Source organism: Jaculus jaculus, chromosome 14 (genome assembly GCF_020740685.1).
Source record: "Jaculus jaculus isolate mJacJac1 chromosome 14, mJacJac1.mat.Y.cur, whole genome shotgun sequence".
NCBI lineage: Eukaryota > Metazoa > Chordata > Mammalia > Rodentia > Dipodidae > Jaculus > Jaculus jaculus.
The window spans coordinates 52,227,422-52,248,040 of NC_059115.1; the positions used below are offsets into that span (position 1 = coordinate 52,227,422).

At 38.8% G+C, this 20,619-nt stretch overlaps 1 protein-coding gene and 1 pseudogene across 2 annotated transcripts in view; one reads left to right on the forward strand and one right to left on the reverse strand.

Moving 5' to 3' along the window:
- Slc12a2 (solute carrier family 12 member 2) overlaps nt 1-20,619 on the reverse strand; it is a 108,873-nt gene that overhangs the window by 53,638 nt on the left and 34,616 nt on the right. For both annotated transcript variants that reach the window (XM_045133572.1, XM_045133571.1), the window contains exons 5-10: nt 19,934-20,073; nt 13,392-13,502; nt 11,963-12,071; nt 6,274-6,401; nt 6,082-6,166; nt 1,499-1,650 (exon numbers count right to left, since the gene is read on the reverse strand). In XM_045133572.1, the coding sequence (XP_044989507.1) occupies nt 1,499-1,650; nt 6,082-6,166; nt 6,274-6,401; nt 11,963-12,071; nt 13,392-13,502; nt 19,934-20,073 (725 nt within the window). The remainder of the gene's footprint in view (nt 1-1,498; nt 1,651-6,081; nt 6,167-6,273; nt 6,402-11,962; nt 12,072-13,391; nt 13,503-19,933; nt 20,074-20,619) is intronic.
- Nucleotides 15,757-16,762, forward strand: LOC105944971 (annotated as a pseudogene).

The window sequence follows — 20,619 nt, forward strand, 5'->3', positions numbered from 1 at the left end:
CCAACATCAACTGAAGACCCACGTGGATCGAAACCCAGCGGCTCCTCAGGAAGCCTCCAGGCTTTCCAGCTCCTCAGGAGGCCTCCAGGTTTTCCGGCACCATCTGCAGTGCCGGTCGGGACTGCTGAGGCATCTGGCCACATGGACTGAGCAGCTACCAGGTTCGGTGATTCTCAGGCCTGCAACTGCTATTGGACTACTGTAAGCTAATCCAATAAATTCCCTTTATAAAATAATTCATTCTAGTAATTCTGTTCCTCTAGAGAACCCTGACTGATACAATGGGAGAGACAGAAATCATCAGGGCAAATAAATAACAGTGGACACTGCCAAGCCTTAAGTTTGGCCAAATGAGCCAATGGGTGCAATAGTGGCATGTCTGTTATGGTGGAAACCAACTGCTCTCTAATTGGACTGGAGGCCTGCTCCATGTGAGGGAATACAGGCCTGATACTAAAAAAAAAAAAAAAAAAAAAAAAAACTATGATGGGGTAAGTCATGAGCCCTAGGGGTGTAATGCCTGATAGTGTCTGGCTAAATACATATATTATGTTCACCAAACTGCTGGGTAAGCATTTCCCTTAATGTTCATATCCATATAGTAATGCTATTCTCACTTTTTTGTTAGAGAAGCTTTTCTTTTTGCATGGTGATGACCTCAGGGATGACTCAAAAGGTAATATAGTGCTGAGAAGAAGTGACAGAGGAGTGCTCAGCACTGAAACATCTCTATCACACTTCCCAAAGCTCAGGGTCCATTGTGGAAGTGGTAGTGGGAAGAATGTAAAAGCCAATGGAAGGGTAGGACTCCTTACAACATGCTCCTCCAGACACAAAATGACCTGGATATCCATGACCTCACAGTGTCTGACACTACCTACACAAGACCATCATAAGAGGAGGAAAAGATGATGACAACAAAATAAAAGACTGATGGAAAGGAGGAGGAGATATGATGGAGAGTGGCGTTTTGAAGAAAAAATGGGGAAGGAGGGAATTATCATGGTTTATTTCTAGAATTGTGGATGTTGTCAATAATAAAAAAGTAAAAACAAAAGAACTAATTTCCAAAAAAAGGAATTAATTTACCTGACTTTAAGAGTTATTACATAATTATATTAGTCAAGACTGTGTGAGATTGATGAGCAAACAGACCAGAAGTTCAATGAAACAGAATCCAGAAAGAGGTGATAAAAATAAGATTTGTGTGAGTTTCTTGTCTCCTTTCTGAAAGAGTATACTAACATGTCACAGTATAAATTATACTCTACTATAAAAAGGTAACCATGGAGAGCTGTTTTTGCTTATAAACAGTCTCTGAGTTTACCCTTTTGTATTCGTCTGTTTGCCCAGTTAGTTATATAAAGTATGGAGTGCACGGCATCAAGTAACAACTGTCTCCTCCTCTGTTTTGTAGCTATATTCTGAATAGTTAGACTGGACAGCAATCTAACCCACAGACAAGACAGAATCAATCCATTATAAATTCAATGCTCACCTGAAAGTTGTTCATTAGGCCATAAGAGCAAGGATTGGTTTCACAATATGAAAAGTCAAAGTTTAATTTGCAGGCTGCAGATGTACAGTTTGTTAGCTCTGTTACAATGGTGTCATTAACATTTCCAGTGGCATCTCGAACAACACAAGAACCTGAAGCACAAGTAACAATGAGATAACACAGCTAACTTCTACATTCCTTTAGAATTATGCATCCATTCAAATAAGTATTGATAATATAACCCTAATAGTATACATTGCATTTAAACTGAATATATATTTACTTTGAACAGAACACATGTTAAGTATCATCTCCAGTATTTAAGAATGAACTGAAACTTCTATGAAAAATACTATTTGAACATACACACCTAAAAGCCTAATTGTAGCTGTGGAACAGTATACTAGTAAAAACTATTTCAGTCTACTTGGTTAAGATAGCCTCATGTTGCCAGGTGTGGTGGCGCATGCCTTTAACCCCAGCACTCAGGAGGTGAGTTGGAGACCACCCTGAGACTACATAGTGAATTCCAGGTTAGCCTGGGCTACAGCGAGACCCTACCTCGAAAAACCAAAAAAAAAAAAAAAAAAAAAAAAAAAGCCTCATGCGCATGTAAAAACACATGCTCAAAGAGTTTTAAATAATAGAAATGTTCTTCTATACATAAAGTATTTTATATTTGGGACATAGAAGAGACATTGAGTAATTGTGACTTTATGTATGAAAACAATTTGAATATTAATTAAGTAATTCTATTTAAAACTTTAACTCAGCCGGGGTGGTGTTGCCTGCCTTTAATCCCAGCACTTGGGAGGCAGAGGTAGGAGGATCGCGGTGAGTTCAAGGCTACCCTGAGACTCCACAGTGAATTCTAGGTCATCTGGGCTAGAGTGAGACCCCCCCCTCAAAACATCAAAAAACAAAAACAAAAAAAAAACCCTTTAACTCAAATATGATTATCTCATAAAAAATTAAATGGTATCTGAGATTTGCTTTAACAAAATCCAAAGGGTGGGGGATACAGCTCAGTAATACAGTGTTGCCTAGCATATACAAGGCCCTAGATTTGATTTTACAGAACAGCACAAAAGCCAAGGTGAGCTGAAGAGATGGATTAACAGTTAAGACACTTACTTGCCTGTGAGGCCTAAGGACTCAGGTTCCATTACCCAGTACCCATGTAAGCCAGGTGATATATACATCTGGAGTTCATTTTCAGTGGCTAGAGGCCCTAGCATGCCCATATTCATTCCCTCTCTCTCTCTCTCTCTCTCATATTCTCTTATTTCTCTGCCTCTTTCTCAAACAAATTAATACAAATAAAATAATTTTTTTTCAAAGCCATAGGACACACAGTAAATGGGTACTGATGAGATTAGCAATGCACTAAATTTAGCTAGCTTTCCTGAAGTGGAATGATAATTACTGTAGCCTCACTAGAAAATATTCTGTACTTTAGTGTAGAATTGGGAACTTCCATAGTAAAATATTCAGCTACCCCGAAACAAGCACTTCAAAATACAGTAACAAATGTGTGTGGGGGGGGGGGAAGACAGAGAGAGAAAAAAATATTTAACAGTAATACAAATCAAATCTCTATTAAGATTTCATCTCATTCCACTCGGAAGAAAACAAACAACAGTAGCTGGTGAAAATGTAGGAATCTAAGTCAGTACACAAGAGATATCTGCACATCCTCCATATTTATTGTGGCATCACTTATAAGAGCTAATTTGTGAAACCAGCTTAGATGTCCATCAACGAATGGATTCAGAAACGTGTGTGTGTGTGTGTGTGTGTGTGTGTGTGTATGCAATGGAAGTTTGTTGTACTATAAAGAACAAAATTATGTCATTTGTAGGAAAATGGAAAGTGCTGAAATTCATGTTAAGCATAATTTGCCAAATTCAGAAAGTTAAATACTACTGTTTTTTCTTATATACAAGATTTAGATTTATACATATTCAGACATGTGTACACACACACACACAAATCGAGAGAGAGAGAGAGAGAGAGAAGGAGGAGGAGGAGGACGACGAGGAGGAGACATATTTGGTGAGAGGAAGAGGAATAAAAAGAGGAACAGGACAGTAATGGGGCAGGGAAGACAAAACTCACATTTTCTCTCATGCATCATCTAGACACACACACGTATGACTTGAAAGCTAAAAAGTAGGGGACTGTGTTTTGGGGAGACAGAAAGACACAAGAGAAGGTAATGGGGGGGTTAATATAAACCAAAGTACAAAGATAATACATGCATTCAATATCGCTATGACACTCATTTTATATGCTAAGTAAAGAAATTATGTAAAATGAGAAGCAAGCACTTCAATATTTGCAGTGAACATATACAGTTAATGGTACTTAACATTCCTTAGACTCTAAAGTTATAGCTTCTTAAATGCTTCAGCCAAAACTATAAAAATTATATGCATTAAACAGGAAGTAGATAACATGTAGAAAGCTAGCTGTTGAGATGAAAAATATTTTAATGACTAGAGGGACCATAAAGATTTTTATTCATGAATTTATTCCTCTACCTTTCAATGGTACTGACAAAAAGCACATGTCCCTCTAACTATGTATCTGACACCATAGGGGATGGAGAGTAGGTGAGAACACAGCTCTGTGACTCCAACAGGCCTCAAATATTTCTTCTTTTCTTCTCTTTATTTTTTTAAGACAAGGTTACACTGTAATTTTGTAGCCCAGGCTAGGCTTAACCTCCTGACTTTCATCCTGTGACAGCCTCTCAAGTCATGGGATGTACAGCTCTGTGCTGCTACACATCTATCCCTGGTCTTTGGGGAGTGGAAAAAGTTCTGCCTCATTGAACTAGTTCCACAATCACTCCTGTAGACATTCTTCCCTGGTGCCGATCCTGAACATCAGGAAAAGGGGAAACTTTCTTTGCTTTATTAGTGAATATGTAAAGCACGGAATGAACATGAGGTCAGAGACCAAAATAGAAAACATTTATCTATAGCAACAAATTATGTTAAAAGTTGAAGTATAATAAATTATATCATTCTTTAAATTAAAATTGTATTTGGCTAGCCTATATATAAAAGTAGATAAGCTTACTAAGAAATTTAAAAAGCATCACACACAAATTTTCCTAAGTTTGTGTAAATATTTATTTGCTTTTTCAAATGAATTTCAGACATAAGAATTCTTAATGACAAATGAATCGAATATTTTTGTTTGTTTGTTTTGGTTTTTCAAGGTAGGGTTTCTGTCAATCCCAGGCTGATGTGGAATTTACTATGTTGTCTCAGGGCGGCCTAAAGTCATAGAGATCTTCGTACCTCTGCTGCCCAGGTGCTACCTCAACAGGCCCAAAATTCTTTTAAAATGCTAATTCAGCCTGTCATGATATGTTAGCATTTCTAATGTCTGTTCAGTGGAATTTCCAAATTATACTGACAGATGTGAATGGCCTCTGTCATCATTGCCTGAAGAGTCAGTGAGGCTGACAAAACTAAATAAAAATGTCCCACCATGAAATTAATGATTCTCTTTTTATCTTTTTGGTCCAGGCAATTGGAACCTATGGCCTCATACATGTTAATCCTGAGTTTGTGATTATTTAAAGTAAGATTTAATTTTCTGTTATGTTTAAGGATTTAACACTAATACTTGTCTTTTAGAGTTTAGATAAAAAAATAATGCTTACATTTCAAGAACACCTATTTTACAGGTAAGGTACACAATTTTATAAAAAGCATAACAAATAGAATTTCTTTTTTTCTATCCTCACTGTTTTTGAATTGTAGGTTAATCAATAGCAATTTACCTACAGAGTTTTCTGAGCTGGAATGTGTCAGGAAATTTAAAGGACCAACATTATAAACAACCTTTAATTATTTAACTTATGATAATACCCCAAAAAGCCATGAATAATTTTTTATTAAAGAAAGTGTCATTATCTTGGGTAGCAAGTCTCTGAGCTTCAACTTCCCCATCTCTAAGTAGGGGTTAAGACTGGTTCATCATATTGTTTTTAGTTCTAAAATGCTATGATACCATGAATGTGATAAACCAAGTTTCAGAATAATTTACATTCAGTTTAATAAGACTTTGGTAAGATTGTCCACTGAATTTAATACTTCCTTTTCCTCAAAAACAGAGTTTTTGAAATAAAACATGGCAGGTACTGATGAACAATATCAATAATAATTTCATTACATGAAGATGGAAATAACCACCACTAAAAAAAATGCTTGGGAATTTGTAAATACCCAAGCGTAGATTTAATTTATTTCTATATGAGCATAGTATATTGTAGAAATATAGATGAGTAAAATTTAAGAGGTAATGAAATGATTCTATATCTCTTTCAATCTAGCACAGTAAATAAATCTTGGAGAATAAACACTTAAGTATTTGGTGGTTTAATGTCTACAAAGTCCCTCCTACTACTTTTCCTTAAAACTATTTTTGGATTACAATAAGAAACTCTATTCCTTTCTACTAAAATATTTTGGAAATTAAGAGTTAGAAATGGTAAGAAAATAATTATCTATGCTATGAACATGATGAAATTTCTGAAACACATAGAGAAATGGAAGGCTATTTACCTACAGATACTGCAATTCCTATGTAAACCACCGTAGTAATTAAAATGGCTAAGAGTGTTCCTTTGGGTATGGCTGACTGAGGATCCTAGAAGACAAGAAGATTTTTTTAAGTCTATCTTTAAATATAAATATATATACTTATGTCTACCACTTTTAATATAAATAACTAATACAGTACTTTATAATACTTACTGCAAGATCACCTGAGATATTTGCTCCAGCTAGAATACCAGTCGCAGCAGGGAAAAAGATGGCAAATACAGAAAAGAATGTCTCTTCTTCTCGAAAATCTGGTCCAAAGTTCTCACTGAATATTTCAGCTGGAGAGAACGAAATATTTTGTGTAACTTTTGAATATCAAATAAGACCATAATAATTAAGGTAAAGAGTAATTGTAAAATGCTATTTCTACCTTTTCTTCAGTTCAAATAGCTGGTAAATTTTTACCTATTTCCTAATGTAAGTATTAGCGTTTCTATTTTCTGGTCTGAGGACATGGTTTATAATAAAATGATCTTACTTGATTATCATTAGTCCAAATGTTTATTATCCCATCCCCCAAATCACAAAAGTCAAAGGCACATAAAAGGAGGTAGGGCTTAACACTAATTCTGGAATCAAGCCCTAACCCTAACTGCTGACTTTCATTACCATCTATGCAGATTTTGCTCCATAACTATCTCTATTTCTCAGCTGACCACATGATTTTAGCTAAGGATGCTCTAAGAAGAAATGCTTTCCATTTCAACAATGTTAGTTAGTCCTACTGTTTTAGTATGTCATGTATTAAATACTAAACTAGTGCTACTCAGTATTTCAAATCTCTCAAAGACACATTATGAATTAGCTGAACACAATACCTACCCTTCATGAAATAGTAGGGCAAAAGAAACACTCAAACAGCATGATGGGATTAATGTTAAATGGATGCAATGTGGGCAACAGAATGAAGAGTCAACACATGGGGCTAGAGAGATGGCTTAGCTTGTTAAGGAGCTTGACTGTGAACCTAAGGATCCAGGTTCGATTCCCCAGTACCCAAGTAAGCCAGACATACAAATTGGCGCATACATATGGGGTTTGTTTGCAGTGGCTGGGGGCCTTTGCATACACATTCTTTCTCTTTCTGTCTGCTTCTCTCTCTCAACACATGAAGCAGAGATCAATCAGGGGGCTGTTGTAATGGTTCAATGTATAAATGAGAATATGTTGTACCAATAACAGAAGGGTTAGAAATTAAGGTAGGTCAGTAGGAATCAGGAATCACTGTGATGATGGTTTCTTCCAACTGCTAAGATAAGAAAATAACCCAGAAAAGGAGGAAGTAGAAAAGAATCAAATAAGCAAGTAGTTTTATGTGGTTAAAAAAAAATAAAACCCCAGTATTTGAAAGAAAAGACTCAATGCCAAAAAAAAAAAAAACAACAGATTCCCAAACTTAGAAAGACAAATGTCACATTCTCTTTCATATACAGACCCTAGATTTAAAATATTTATATATGTGTATATTTATGTATGTGTGTAGATCATTACATTAGAAAGTACATCATGAGAGAGAACAGATCTAAAGGACGGTGGGCAAAAGAGGACAACAGAATTCAAGTGATAAGAAAGCCGAAGTTGGAAGTGAATTGAGGAATAAAAGAAACCATCTGCAGGGAAGGAACACTGACAAGGGAACAATGAGAACAAGTATAATGACATAATATGTATAAAGATACCATGGTGAAACCCGCTACTTGGTATGGTAACAGAAAATTCATTTAAAATATTTATTTAGCCAGGTGTGCTGACTGACTGACTGATAGGTATCAGCACTGGGAAGGTTGAGGCAGAAATATCATCATGAGTTTGAGGATAGTCTGTGCTACAGAGTGAGCTCCAGGGTCAATCTGTGATAGAGTGAAATTTAGTCTCAAAAGACCAAAAATAAGTAAAATAAAATAAAATAAAATGAAAACTAGAATCATGTCAGTCTCCTGATAGCTATTTCAGTTTTGAGAACAGATAACACCACAAAGAAAGAATACAATTATCAACTCTGCATTTAAAGGGTAGGAAGAAGAGAAAGGTTGATAGGAGCAATAGACATAGTGATTACTAAGTCAGGCAAGAACATCAAGTGTACCCAATAAGAGTATTCCAAAATGAAGGGACAACTAATTAAGAGGAATGCACCTGAGGCAGAGGACAAAAAATGCACACTGTACCATGTCACTGTGACTTTGACAGAAGCCTATGAGAAGGACTCAGAAGAAAACCATTTGGTTAAATGAAGTATAATGAGGAATAGGAAACTTATTGTCTCAAAGTACCCCTCTATAGATCTCATATTAATTATAACAGCATGGAAACTTCACAGTAGAAAAGCCTCCCAGGTACCACCCTGACAAAGTAATCAAAATTCACAACACCAGAAATGGGAAAAACTGCAATCATTGGGTTTTCCTACTTTAGGCACCTAAGGACACACTGTTCACTTTCTGATCTGGCCATGTGAATAACCACCAGGAAAAACCAACAACTAAAGAAAACTAACAAGGGCTGGAGAGATGGCTTAGCGGTTAAGCGCTTGCCTGTGAAGCCTAAGGACCCCGGTTCGAGGCTTGCTTCCCCAGGTCCCACGTTAGCCAGATGCACAAGGGGGCGCACGCGTCTGGAGTTCGTTTACAGAGGCTGGAAGCCCTGGCGCGCCCATTCTCTCTCTCTCTCCCTCTATCTGTCTTTCTGTCTGTCGCTCTCCAATAAAAAATTTAAAAAAAAAAAAAAAAAAAGAAACTAACAAAAACCCAAAGGTCAGGCTGGAGAGATGGCTTAGTGGTTAAGATGCTTGTTGTGTGCAAAGCCTAAGGACCCATGAATGACTCTCCTGATTCCATGTAACCAGACACACACAGGTGAGGCAAGTGCAAGGCTGCACATGCCCACTAGGCAGTGCAAGTGTCTGGAGTTCGACTGCAGTGGCTGAGGCCCTGGAGCCTCCCTATCTCCCTAAAATAAAATAAAATAATACAATAATAAAATAAAATAATACAATACTCCTGAAAACTGTTAACAATAGAAAAGGGAAGAAAAATTAGACTAAGGAGACTGAAGACTTTGTAGAGAAATGTTTTTGTTTTAAAGGAAAGTAAAGAGAGTGAAGAACTAAACACAACTGATCCTGAAGTAGAAAACCACAGCTGCCGTTAGGATCCTCAGAGATGGGGAAAATACTGCATATGAAGCACAGGTCAGGTAAGACTAGTATTATGTCAGAGAGAATCCCTGAATTGCTCTTTTCTTTAGTGGATCTAAGTTAAAGTATTTAGAGAGGGAAAGTCTTATTTTTCACAACTTCACCCATATGATTTAGGAACCACATTAATAGCAAGCAGTTAACTACATATATAACAAAGAAAGAGGCTGCTTTTGCTAAAACCTCTGTGTATGTAAATGTCCAATGGAAACTGAAACCCGGATAAAAACTTGCCATCTCTGCCTGCATTTTGCAACTATCTCCTTTGTCATTTTCTTCTGCATTCATCTTGAATCCTAGAAACAACAGTTCTATGAGAAAACAACATCTTATCTTAAGGTTAGAATCTACTCCCTACACCCTAAACAGCAATGACTTTCTCATGTCAACAAGATCCAACCTGACCAATCCTAAGATAATAATCAACTAGACCACAGTTAGGTCAACACTGATGAACTACATGTGCTTCTTGCCTCCACTGTATTCCTTCCCTGTACAATCTGGAGGCTCATGTTAGTACTCTGAAGACAGAGCTAAGGACCTACAACTTCTTGGAATAGCCATACTGATTAAAGTTCTTTACCTGTTCTCCACCATTATATTTTTCCATTTGGTGTTTGGTGAGGGGCCAGATGATATGATTCTAGTAATAGATATATGTGGAGTCATAAAAAAAAGGCAAGAAGATAAAAGTGTAAGATGAGCATGATGTCGCATGTCTATAATCCAAGCACTTGGGAGGTGGCAGGAGTGTTAAAAGTTTTCTAAGTACAACATGTGTCTCACGGATGCAAAGAAAGACAAGCACAGACGAAAGGACAGTAAGCAAGGTTTGGTAAATACTCCCTGCAGCACAGAAGGGCACTGGAAAGGGGGCTGCCAATATAGCTCTCTGGACCATGGCTTTTGTGCACTCAAGAATCCTTATCTGGGACGAACTAAACTGGTTATGTTTAAATGTAGTGGTGGATGTTGATTGGTTGGTGGGTCATGGAGAAGAGGGAAAAGTCAAGAAGAGCCCACTAGCAGAAAACAAGCCTGCCAGCAGTCCAACCAGGAGGAAGAAGCACAAAGTAAAGACAAAAGGCTGGTGGTCCAGCTGACAACTCTATGAGTCCGAGCTCTTTGTATTTTAGCTCCCAAACTTGAGTTTACTTCTGGTCTTCTTGGGTCCCTTGAAACTATGACCCTAACAGCTACTTAAGAATGAGCAACCTTGGGCTGGAGAGATGGCTTAGCGGTTAAGCGCTTGCCTGTGAAGCCTAAGGACCCCGGTTCGAGGCTCGGTTCCCCAGGTCCCCCGTTAGCCAGATGCACAAGGGGGCGCATGCGTCTGGAGTTTGTTTGCAGAGGCTGGAAGCCCTGGCGCACCCATTCTCTCTCTCCCCCTCTATCTGTCTTTCTCTCTGTGTCTGTCGCTCTCAAATAAATAAATAAAAAATTAAAAAAAAAAAAAAAAAGAATGAGCAACCTTGCTCCCATCTCTATTAGCCTAAGCTACATAAGACACGGTCTCAAAACAAGTGTTCATCACAGTAAGTGAAGGACATAAATATTTGTTGAGGTATTTTTGCAAGTGTTCTAAAGGTTTGGCTTTTCTCTAGTAATAGGAGTAAATGGTTGATAAATACTTGAAAAGTTGCCCTTGATTTCCCAGCTGCCATGAGGTGAGCAGCTTTGTTCCACCCTATGTTTTCTGCCACACTCAAGTCCTAAAATAACGTGACTTAGGGACTATGGTGCATGCATTCAATCCCAGCCTTCAGGAAGCCAAGGCAGTAATATTACAAATTAAGAGATTAGCCTGAGCTAGAAAGCAGGACTGTTTCAAGCAGTAACAACACATAAGTGTGGGTTTTAGCTTGTTGAAGAGAAGCCTCTAAGATCCTACAGCAAAATGTTTTCCTACTTCCATTTACCTGAGAGGTAAGTCCAATGTTGCTCAATTACATGGGAGAGGATAAGATACTGATAAAACATTTCCATAAATAAGTGACAAGTACATTATACCAGTAATAAAAATTAGATGCAAATAAAGTTTTAGAAGATTAAAAATAGGAAAATCTCACATAATATAAACTGCACAAAAATTTCACATTGTAACTACATCAATATACTAAAGTTCTGGTTGCTTTCACTATCTTAAGCATTTTATAACTGTTGTTTAAATGTCATGAATCAAATATTTTGGGCAGCATATCTAATGGTGGTTCGGTAAGATTATATTGCCTAATAACATCATAGACATCTAAGCTTATGTAAATATTCCTGTGATATTTTACACGACAGTGAAATTACCTAGACACATTTCTTACAGTGAGTTTCTATCACTAAAGAACATATCAAATAAAGTCATTAGAACAAGTTTTAAGCTCAGTTAAATTCAGTTACAAAAGCATAATTTCTCAGTAGCACTGATTTTTCTATCACTTTTTGTTGTTAATACTGAAAAATAAGATGAATATAAGTAATTTTCCCTCTAATTGTAAAGACAATATAAAGAGGTTAAAAACTGAATTGTAAGTTAGTGTGAATCATCAGACCAAACTTAATTACAATACAAAAATACACAAAATGTACTAAACAGTTAATCATATAAAACTAATATGTGCCTTTAAAAAAGTCTCTGATCTTTTCACTTACATTTATAACCAAAGAAACCTTTGGGTTTCTTGCTCTCCATTGAGATAAATGTTCCTATGACAAAATCTGCAATGGCCAGAAGTAGAATCACCAGCAGAACAATCTGAGCCTGGAATTTTAAACATGAAAAGTCAAACTCCATATACTATGTCTCTACTTTTACTAGAACTAAGGAAAGGATTCTTGTCTTATTTCACCAATTTCCACAGTGCCACACATTAGTAAGTGCTCAGTAACTTTTCTGTTAATAAACAATTCTGTAGAGAATAATACTCTTGGGTTGGGAAGGTGGCTCAGTGGTAAAGACACTTGTTTGCACAAAGCCTGACAGTCAGGGTTTGATTCCCCAGCCCCAGTAAAGCCAGAGGTACAAAGTGGTACATGTATATGGAGTTCATTTGCAGTGGCAAGAAGCCCTAACATGGCCTTATAAATGATCTCTCTCTCATCTCTCACTATCCTCTTCTCTTCTCCCTTTCCTTTGACATGCTGGGGATCAAACCCAAGTCCTTAACCACGGCAGGATATATTCTACCACTGAATCACAGCCCTATACTTTTATAACTACACTCTTGACAGATAGAACTCATTTATCACAAACACAAATTTAATACTAGGTCTAAAGACAACATTCTAACTGTGACTCCCATAGGGAAAGAAAAAGAAGTTTTCAATGTGCATGAATGGATCTCAAGAGTAATCATTACAAGGGAAAAAAATCTGAGAACTATCATTTTTTTTTCCAGTTTTTTACAAATAAGGTTATAGACAACCTCCACCAATATTCACAATGTGCTCTGAACCCCCTTCTTTTCTCCAGGTTTAACCAGAGCAGGTAAGTCATGAAAATCTATGACAACTGTAGCAAACAATAACCTCTTATATGCTAATTGTGCCCTAAACAAAATAAGATTCTGTTTTTTTTCAATAGTCAATCTGTTCAGTGTGTAAGCCAATAAGGGACTGAAGTAGAGGTCCACGGTAGATATGCCAAAGGCCCTGGGCTAATTTCCCACTACTGCCAAACAAACAAAAACCAGGGCTGGAGAGATGACTCATCGTTTAAGACACATGCCTGCAAAGCTAATGACTCAAGTTCAATTCACCGGTACCTACATAAAGCCAGATGCACTAAGTGGCACATGAATCTGGAGCTGATTTGCAGTGGCAGGACATCCTGGCACACCATATTCACTCTGTAACTACATCTTTCTCCCTCTCTTCTCTCTTATATAAATAATTAAATTAAATAAAAAAGAAAATGTTTAACTAAAATCTAAAACTGATTATTTTCAAATATTCCCCATTTTAAATGGTAAATAACCATTTATAACAAAAACTTCTACTACCACCACATTTTAGAGTGTTTCCAAAACATAACCTTTAAGTGCTGTGCATTAAATATTTATAGAAGCTGTTGATAACTTACCTTTGCCTCCCATTCCATTCCAGCTACTGAGATGCCTAATAAAATCACCACTGTAATGGCTCCAATAATTCGGATATCATTGATTTCATCAATCATAAGAATAGAATGTTCCTAGAAAATAAAAATGCAACGAGTAACAAACAGCTCCTTACATGTAGATGATGAGTAAATGCTTATTAACAGAATGAATGGAAGCCACATACAGTGGTGCAGGCCGAGGCAGAGACATGAAGATGCTCAAAGTTCACAGTTAGCCTGGTCCACACAGAACATTCTAAACTAGCCATATATACAATGCAGTACCCAACTCAACAAGCCAAAACAAACAAAAAAAAAAAAAAGAAATTAATTACTATGGCTACATATGAATATCACTTCTCAATTAAATAATAAATATTACAGTAAGTTTCAACACACAGAACTGAGGCAATGGCTTGTCAGGTAAAGTGTATTCCATGCAAGTATGAGGACCAAGTTCGGCCTACCAGCAGCCATGTCACTTCCAGGTGGATGTGGTAAACCACAGTACTTCTGGAATTTGGGAGGTGGGGATCCCTGGGTCAGGCTAGTTAGCTAGAGTAGACAAATAGGCCAGCTATGGGTTCTGCTCAAGATACTAGACATCAACCTCTGGCCTTCATAATGCGCACACATGCGTGCAAACACACACACATTGGTAATGCAGGATGACTAAAGTACAGCTGAGTAAAGCTAAAAGATTGCAACCATGTTATGAAGTTACTTCTCTCATTTTAAAAAAACCCTTAATTATGCTTTTTATAATTATTCTTTCAGAAAATTCAACTCAAAGGAGGAAAAATTTTCCTGAAGTTTTCCTGAATTCCAGATTAATGAACTGAATACCAAGATTAGAGAGAAAACCATTCCAAATCCAAAGCCACTTGCAAAAAGGCAAAGAAAGTATTATCATCTGATCAGTGTAATGTACAAATTCAAAGTATGCTACATTGTAGTGATAGACATACAAGCCTAACATGACATGGCCCTCAACACTGCAAAACAAATGAAAACAAATACAGCCATTTCTCTGCATTTTTGGATTTCATGTATCTCATCTGCTTTCGTAAAACTGTATGCTAATTGGTTCTCTGCAGTATTTACATCATTACACCTGAGAATGACAGAAAATACACAGTAAATATATACCTAGTGATCGCTTGTTAAATTCATGTCCCCTGACTACAATTATATTTCAGTGTTTTTATATATAAAACGTAGCTTTTAAATTTTTGTTTCAAATTTACTTAGATCTCTCTAAAGCTACATTTCTATGAAACCTTTAAGTGATTTTAAACAATACCAAGGTCATAAGTATTAATGTCTTATACCTTCATTTACTTCATGTCTCAATCAAGTAAAACATAACTCTTCAAACATTCATCAACTCTTTGGGGTAACTTTGAGAATCCTTTCATTGTTTTTGCTGTATGTAATGATCCATTCACCGTTCGTTGTGAGCAAGCTTATCTTCCACAATTGCTTCTTCCTATCTAACTTAAATGAGGCAGAAACATTTCTAAGCCCTAAATACTTATATAATGAGTTCATAGTAAAGCCTTAAACTTCTGAATGTCAAATAACAACTTAAAAGTGCATTAAGAAAACTATTCTCTATGCCTTTGGTCTGTATAGGTAGATGTCAGAGCCACTGTAGTTATTAGTCCTTGTCAGACCGTTCCATAAGTATATATAGTACCATAAGCTACTATAAAAGAATGGTTACAACCTGGCCTGGAGAGATGGATCAGTGATTAAAGGTGCTTGCTTACAAAGCCTGACCACCCAGGCTAGATTCCTCAGTACCCATGAAAAGCCAGGCACAAACTAGCACGTGAATCTGGAGTTTGTTTACAATGGCAAGAGGTTATGATTTTCATTTTTCTTTCTCTCTCCATGTCTCTCCATCTCTCTCAACCCTCCCCCTTTACAAATACTAGAAGTATTTTTAAAAAAGAATAACATCAGGTAGTGGAGGCACCACGGCATTTTCCTACTGAGAACCCAACATTAGTATAAATTCCACCCAGAATCACCAGCCCTGGGATGGTGCTCTCTCAGAGAGGAGGACTTTGGACCTGGGAGCCTTTAAGTGGGAGACACAGTGCCAGGCGGGGGAACCAAGTAGAGGGCAGCCCAGTATGCAGCAGGCGGGAGAGGTGGTGATGCACTGGAGTTGGAAAAGGAGTGTACTGGAAGCCAGACAAGACACCCGTTAATTACTGCACATTCAAATCACCTGGAAAAGTTCCAGGCTGGCGGTACTAGGTCAAATGGTCTCTGAAAAACAAGTGTTGGTGCCAGAGCTTCCAGTAGGTTCCAAGGCTGTCTTCTCAGACTCAGGTCCATGGACACCACATGGATTGTCGTTGTTGGAACAGGTGTGGTCGGGATGTCCACTGCCACATCCATATCTACCGTGGTCCCCCGATGCTGTTACTGTCATTTCAGACAAGTTCACTCCCAATACCACCAGCGACGTGGCAGCTGGGATGCTCATTCCCCAGGTTTATCCAGATACACCCATTCACACGGTGAAGCGGTGGTTCAGTTCAGGGAGACCTTTGACCACCTGTCTGCCATCGCCAGGTCTGCAGATGCTATGGATGCCAGTGTTCACTGGTGTCTGGTTGGCAGATATTTCAGAGCATGCCCTCCGAAGAAGTGCCATTCTGGGCTGCCGTGGTTCTGGGATTTCGAAAGATGACAGAGGCTGAGTTGACGAGGTTCCCACAACATGTGTTTGGCCACGCTTTTAGAACCCTGAAGTGAGAGACTTCTGCCTACCTCCCCTGGCTGGAGAGAAGGGCAAGAGGAACTGGGAACCTGCTGCTCTCCAGGCAAATAGAAGACCTATGGGAGCTTCAGCCCTCCTTCGACATTGTGGTCAACTGCTCAGGCCTGGGAAGCCAGCAGCTTACTGGAGACTCCGTGGTCTCCCCTATAAGAGGTCAAGTGCTTCAAGTGCAGGCCCCCTGGCTGAGGCATTTTATCCGTGATGTGAGTGGGCTGACGTATATTTACCTGGGTGCCTCCGGTGTGACTCTGGGTGGAACTAAGCAAAAAGGAGACTGGAATCTGTCCCCAGATGCCGATTTCAGCAGAGGGATCTTTTCCCGATGTTGTACTCTGGAGCCATCAAGGAGAAAGTGGGCTTGAGGCCCAGCAGGCTAGGCGTGTGCCTGCAGAAAGAGATCATGTCCCAAGGGGGCCAGAGGCTATTTGTGGTCCACAACTATGGTCATGGGAGTGGGGGCATCTCAGTGCACTGGGGCTCTGCCATGGAGGCCACTAGTCTGGTGAATGAATGTATTCAGGATCTCAGGGCCTCGGATACCACATCAAAGCTGTAGATCTATCCAATGACACCAACAACCCCAGAAACTATTTTTTTAAACTTTTATTTTATTTTATTTGTTAGAGAGAGAGTGGGTGTGCCAGGGCCTCTGGCCACTGCAAACAAACTCCAGACGCATATGCCAATGAACTCCAGATACATGCCACCTTGTGTTTCTGGCTTATGTGGGTCCTGGGGAATCGAACCTGGGTCCTTTGACTTTTCAGGCAAGCACCTTAACTGCTAAGCCATCTCTCCAGCCCGCCTCCAGAGACTATTAATCAAAGCATAATCTAAGGTTCAGATTAACTTTCCCTTTCCAGTACATGAAATTTTATTTAGGTATTCTTTATTTTCAAATTAGAATTATACAACATGAATTAAGAGATTTAGGAAGTTTGTTCCTAATGGCATCGGGTATAAAACTCCACTTTTTGTTTAAAAAAGAACTGTTATTCAGTAGCAGAGGCCAGTAAGATTGAAAGGAAGTGGGGGGGGGGACTTAATAGGATGGTATCATATATGTGTAAGTAGAACAACAAATTAACAGGAGTGAAAAGGCCTAAGTGAGGTCAGGGGAAGAGACTGAGTAGGGAAAGGTGGAGGGAGGGCTAATCAAAATCTAAGAGGATATAAATAAATCATATGGAAACCTACTTTTTTGGACAATTGAACACTCAGGAGCCATAGATTGTTACTAGAAAATAGTCAGTGCCAGGGATGGGATACCATCCAGGGAGTTGTTGGCCAGGGAGGTCCCTGATGTCCCCAAAACATTATAGGCCATTGCCAAGGCCCTTGGTTTCCAATCAGGAATAGATGGTAAAATTCTATTGCTGAAGATTCCATATACTTGGGCTGCAAAGTCACTGAGAAATCCTGCTGGAGCTGAGCTGAAAACCTCCTCCATGTAGAACAGCTGACAGAAAGCTGGAAAAAGCCACACTGTATGCAGCTCAATGGGAGAGAGAGAAATCACCAGTGAAGATACTCCACAGTGGACACTGCAAGCCTTATATGTGGTCAACCAGGCCAAATGAACCAATGGGTTCAATAGTGGTACATCTGTTATAGGGGAAACCAACTGCCCTCTAATCTGACTAGAGTCCTGCCCCATGGGAGGGAATACATCCCTGATGCTGAAAACCTACAACAGGGGTAGTCATGAGCCCTAGGAGTGTAACTGCTGTCTGGCAACATGTATATACTATGCTTATCAAACTGCCAAGTAAGCACTTCTCTTAATGTTCATACCCATATATTAATGCTATTCTCACTTTTGGTTAGAAAACATTCTCTTAAGGGCTGGAGAGATGGCTTGGCGGTTAAGCGCTTGCCTATGAAGCCTAAGGACCCCGGTTCGAGGCTCGGTTCCCCAGGTCCCACGTTAGCCAGATGCACAAGGGGGCGCACGCGTCTGGCGTTTGTTTGCAGAGGCTGGAAGCCCTGGCACGCCCATTCTCTCTCTCTCCCTCTATTTGTCTTTCTCTCTGTGTCTGTCGCTCTCAAATAAATAAATAAAAAATTTAAAAAAAAGAAAACATTCTCTTTTCAGATGGCAGTGACCCTAGGATGACTCAGAAGACACCATGGTGCTAAAAAAAAGTGACCTAAAAAAAAGTGACCGAGGAGTGCTCAGAACTGCAGTATCTCTATCACACCTTCCAAGGCTCAGGGTCCATTGTGGAAGACGTGGTGGAAAGAATGTAAGAGCCAAAGGAAGGGTAGGACTTCCTCAATGTGTTCCTCTAGTCACAAAATAGCCTGGATATTGACGATCTCACAATGCCTGATACTACCTACACAAGGCCATCATAATAGGAGGAAAAGATGATAGCATCAAAATAAAAGAGGGACTGACGGAGAGGGGGAGGAGATGATGGAGAGTGGAGTTTCAAAGGGGAAAGTGAGGGGAGGGAGGGAATTACCATGGGATGGTGTTTACAATTATGGAAGTTGTTAATTATAAAAAGTAAAAATAAATATAATAAACCTGTTAAAAAAAAAAGAATAGTATCAGGCTGGTGAGATGGCTTAGCATTTAAGGTACTTGTCTATGGAGCCTAAGGACCCAGGTTTGGTTCCCCATTACCCATGTAAGCCAAATGTAAAAAGTGGTGCATGCATTTGGAGTTCATCTGCAGTGGCTAGAGGCCCTGTTGTGCCCATTCTCTTTTTCTCTCACTCTCAAATAATAAATAAATAAAATTAGAATGGATCATGAACTATAGGTATCACTTTAAATTTTTCCCACTTAGTAATCTGAAGGAGTCCCATTTCACTTTTACTTAACTGTACATATCCCAGTGACTCTTCAAACAACTTAGTTTTTGAGCCCCAGAACACTATTTTCAATTGCCTTCTACAGCCCTAAACTGTACTGTGGTAGTACAGGACTGTACTAAACCATCCTGTATTCTGTCTCACAATGAATGTGAGACAGTCTCTATCTTCCAGTGTGAAATCTACAGAAACCTGAAATCTCCCTTTCTCTGATCTCCCACATGCCGTTATCATTAAGCCTCCACACATAGCTTCATTAAAATATCTCAAGTTCATCCACATCTCTCCAACCCAGCCAGTCATGATTTTAATATAAGCTACTCAATCTCTGCTCCATAACTTTTCAAATTGTTTCTCTCTACGGTTCTTCAAATCCATGCTCTATACTATGGTCATACATTCCTCAAACACAGTCATTTATACCCCAGTCCAATCAATCTAAGGCCCAAAATGAACTGCAAATAAGACAGTTCAGGACTTTTTACATTCTCTATGATTGTCTTTGCAGTTTTGTGCTCTAAACACAATGAAATATTTGTAATTGTCTTAATCTACCACACCTTTCCCAGGTCTGTGCTTCCATTTCTTCTCTGTTCCTCTTTTCATATCATACTTTTCCTATTTGTCTGCTAACACTGGCTCTCGTCTTTGGAGAATTCTTCCTGAACACACTCCTGTTGTTCTCCATTCCTACAGGGCAATTTAAAGTTCTCCACATGTCTCTTCTGGATGTGTGGCCAAGGCATCCTCCAGTAATCCTCTGCTAGCCTTCTACAGCAATGTTCTTCTTTGTCTACTTCCTAGGCTGGACCTGTTAAGGGAAGACTTTCTTGACCATCATATCACTGCTTTCCTAACCTGTCCAATAAAGATTCAGTAAAAGAATGACAAAAAGGTCAATCACCTTAAGCAACTCCACCACAGTTTCCGCAAACCCAACAACATACATGGCAACTGCAACGGCGTTGGCAAAAGCAAAGATCAGGCCGATTGCACCACCGAATTCAGGCCCCAGACTTCTAGATATTAAATAATATGCTCCTCCTGAAGAAAAAAGAATAAAAAAGAAGTTAGAATTTTAACTGCCAAACACATCGTTAATTATACAAAAGAATTTACAAAGCAAGTTTAGGCAAACAGTAAAGAAACAGAATTTTCCAGGCATGCACTAGGGAGGCAGAGGTGGGAGGATCGCTGTGAGTTCAAGACCACCCTCGGACTACATAGTGAATTCCAGGTCAGCCTGAGCTAGAGTGAGACCCTACCTCCGAAAACAAAAAGAAAAGGAAAGGAAGAAAGAAAGAATTACTTACAATCATTTCATTCTAACATTCCACAAACCACAGAAACTTCTGGGCTAGCAAACAAAATGAATCCTATTTGTGAGGCTGGGGAGATTGCTCAATGGTTGAAGAGCTCACTTGCAAAGCCTGCTGACCCAAGTTTAAAACCCCAGCACACACATAAAGCCAAATGCAAAGAGATGCATACATCTGGAATTCCTTTGTAGAGTGTGGTGGTTAGACTGTGAAATGTCCTCCATAGCCTTCTGTGTGTTGAATATTTTGTCCCTAGCTGGTAACAATTTGT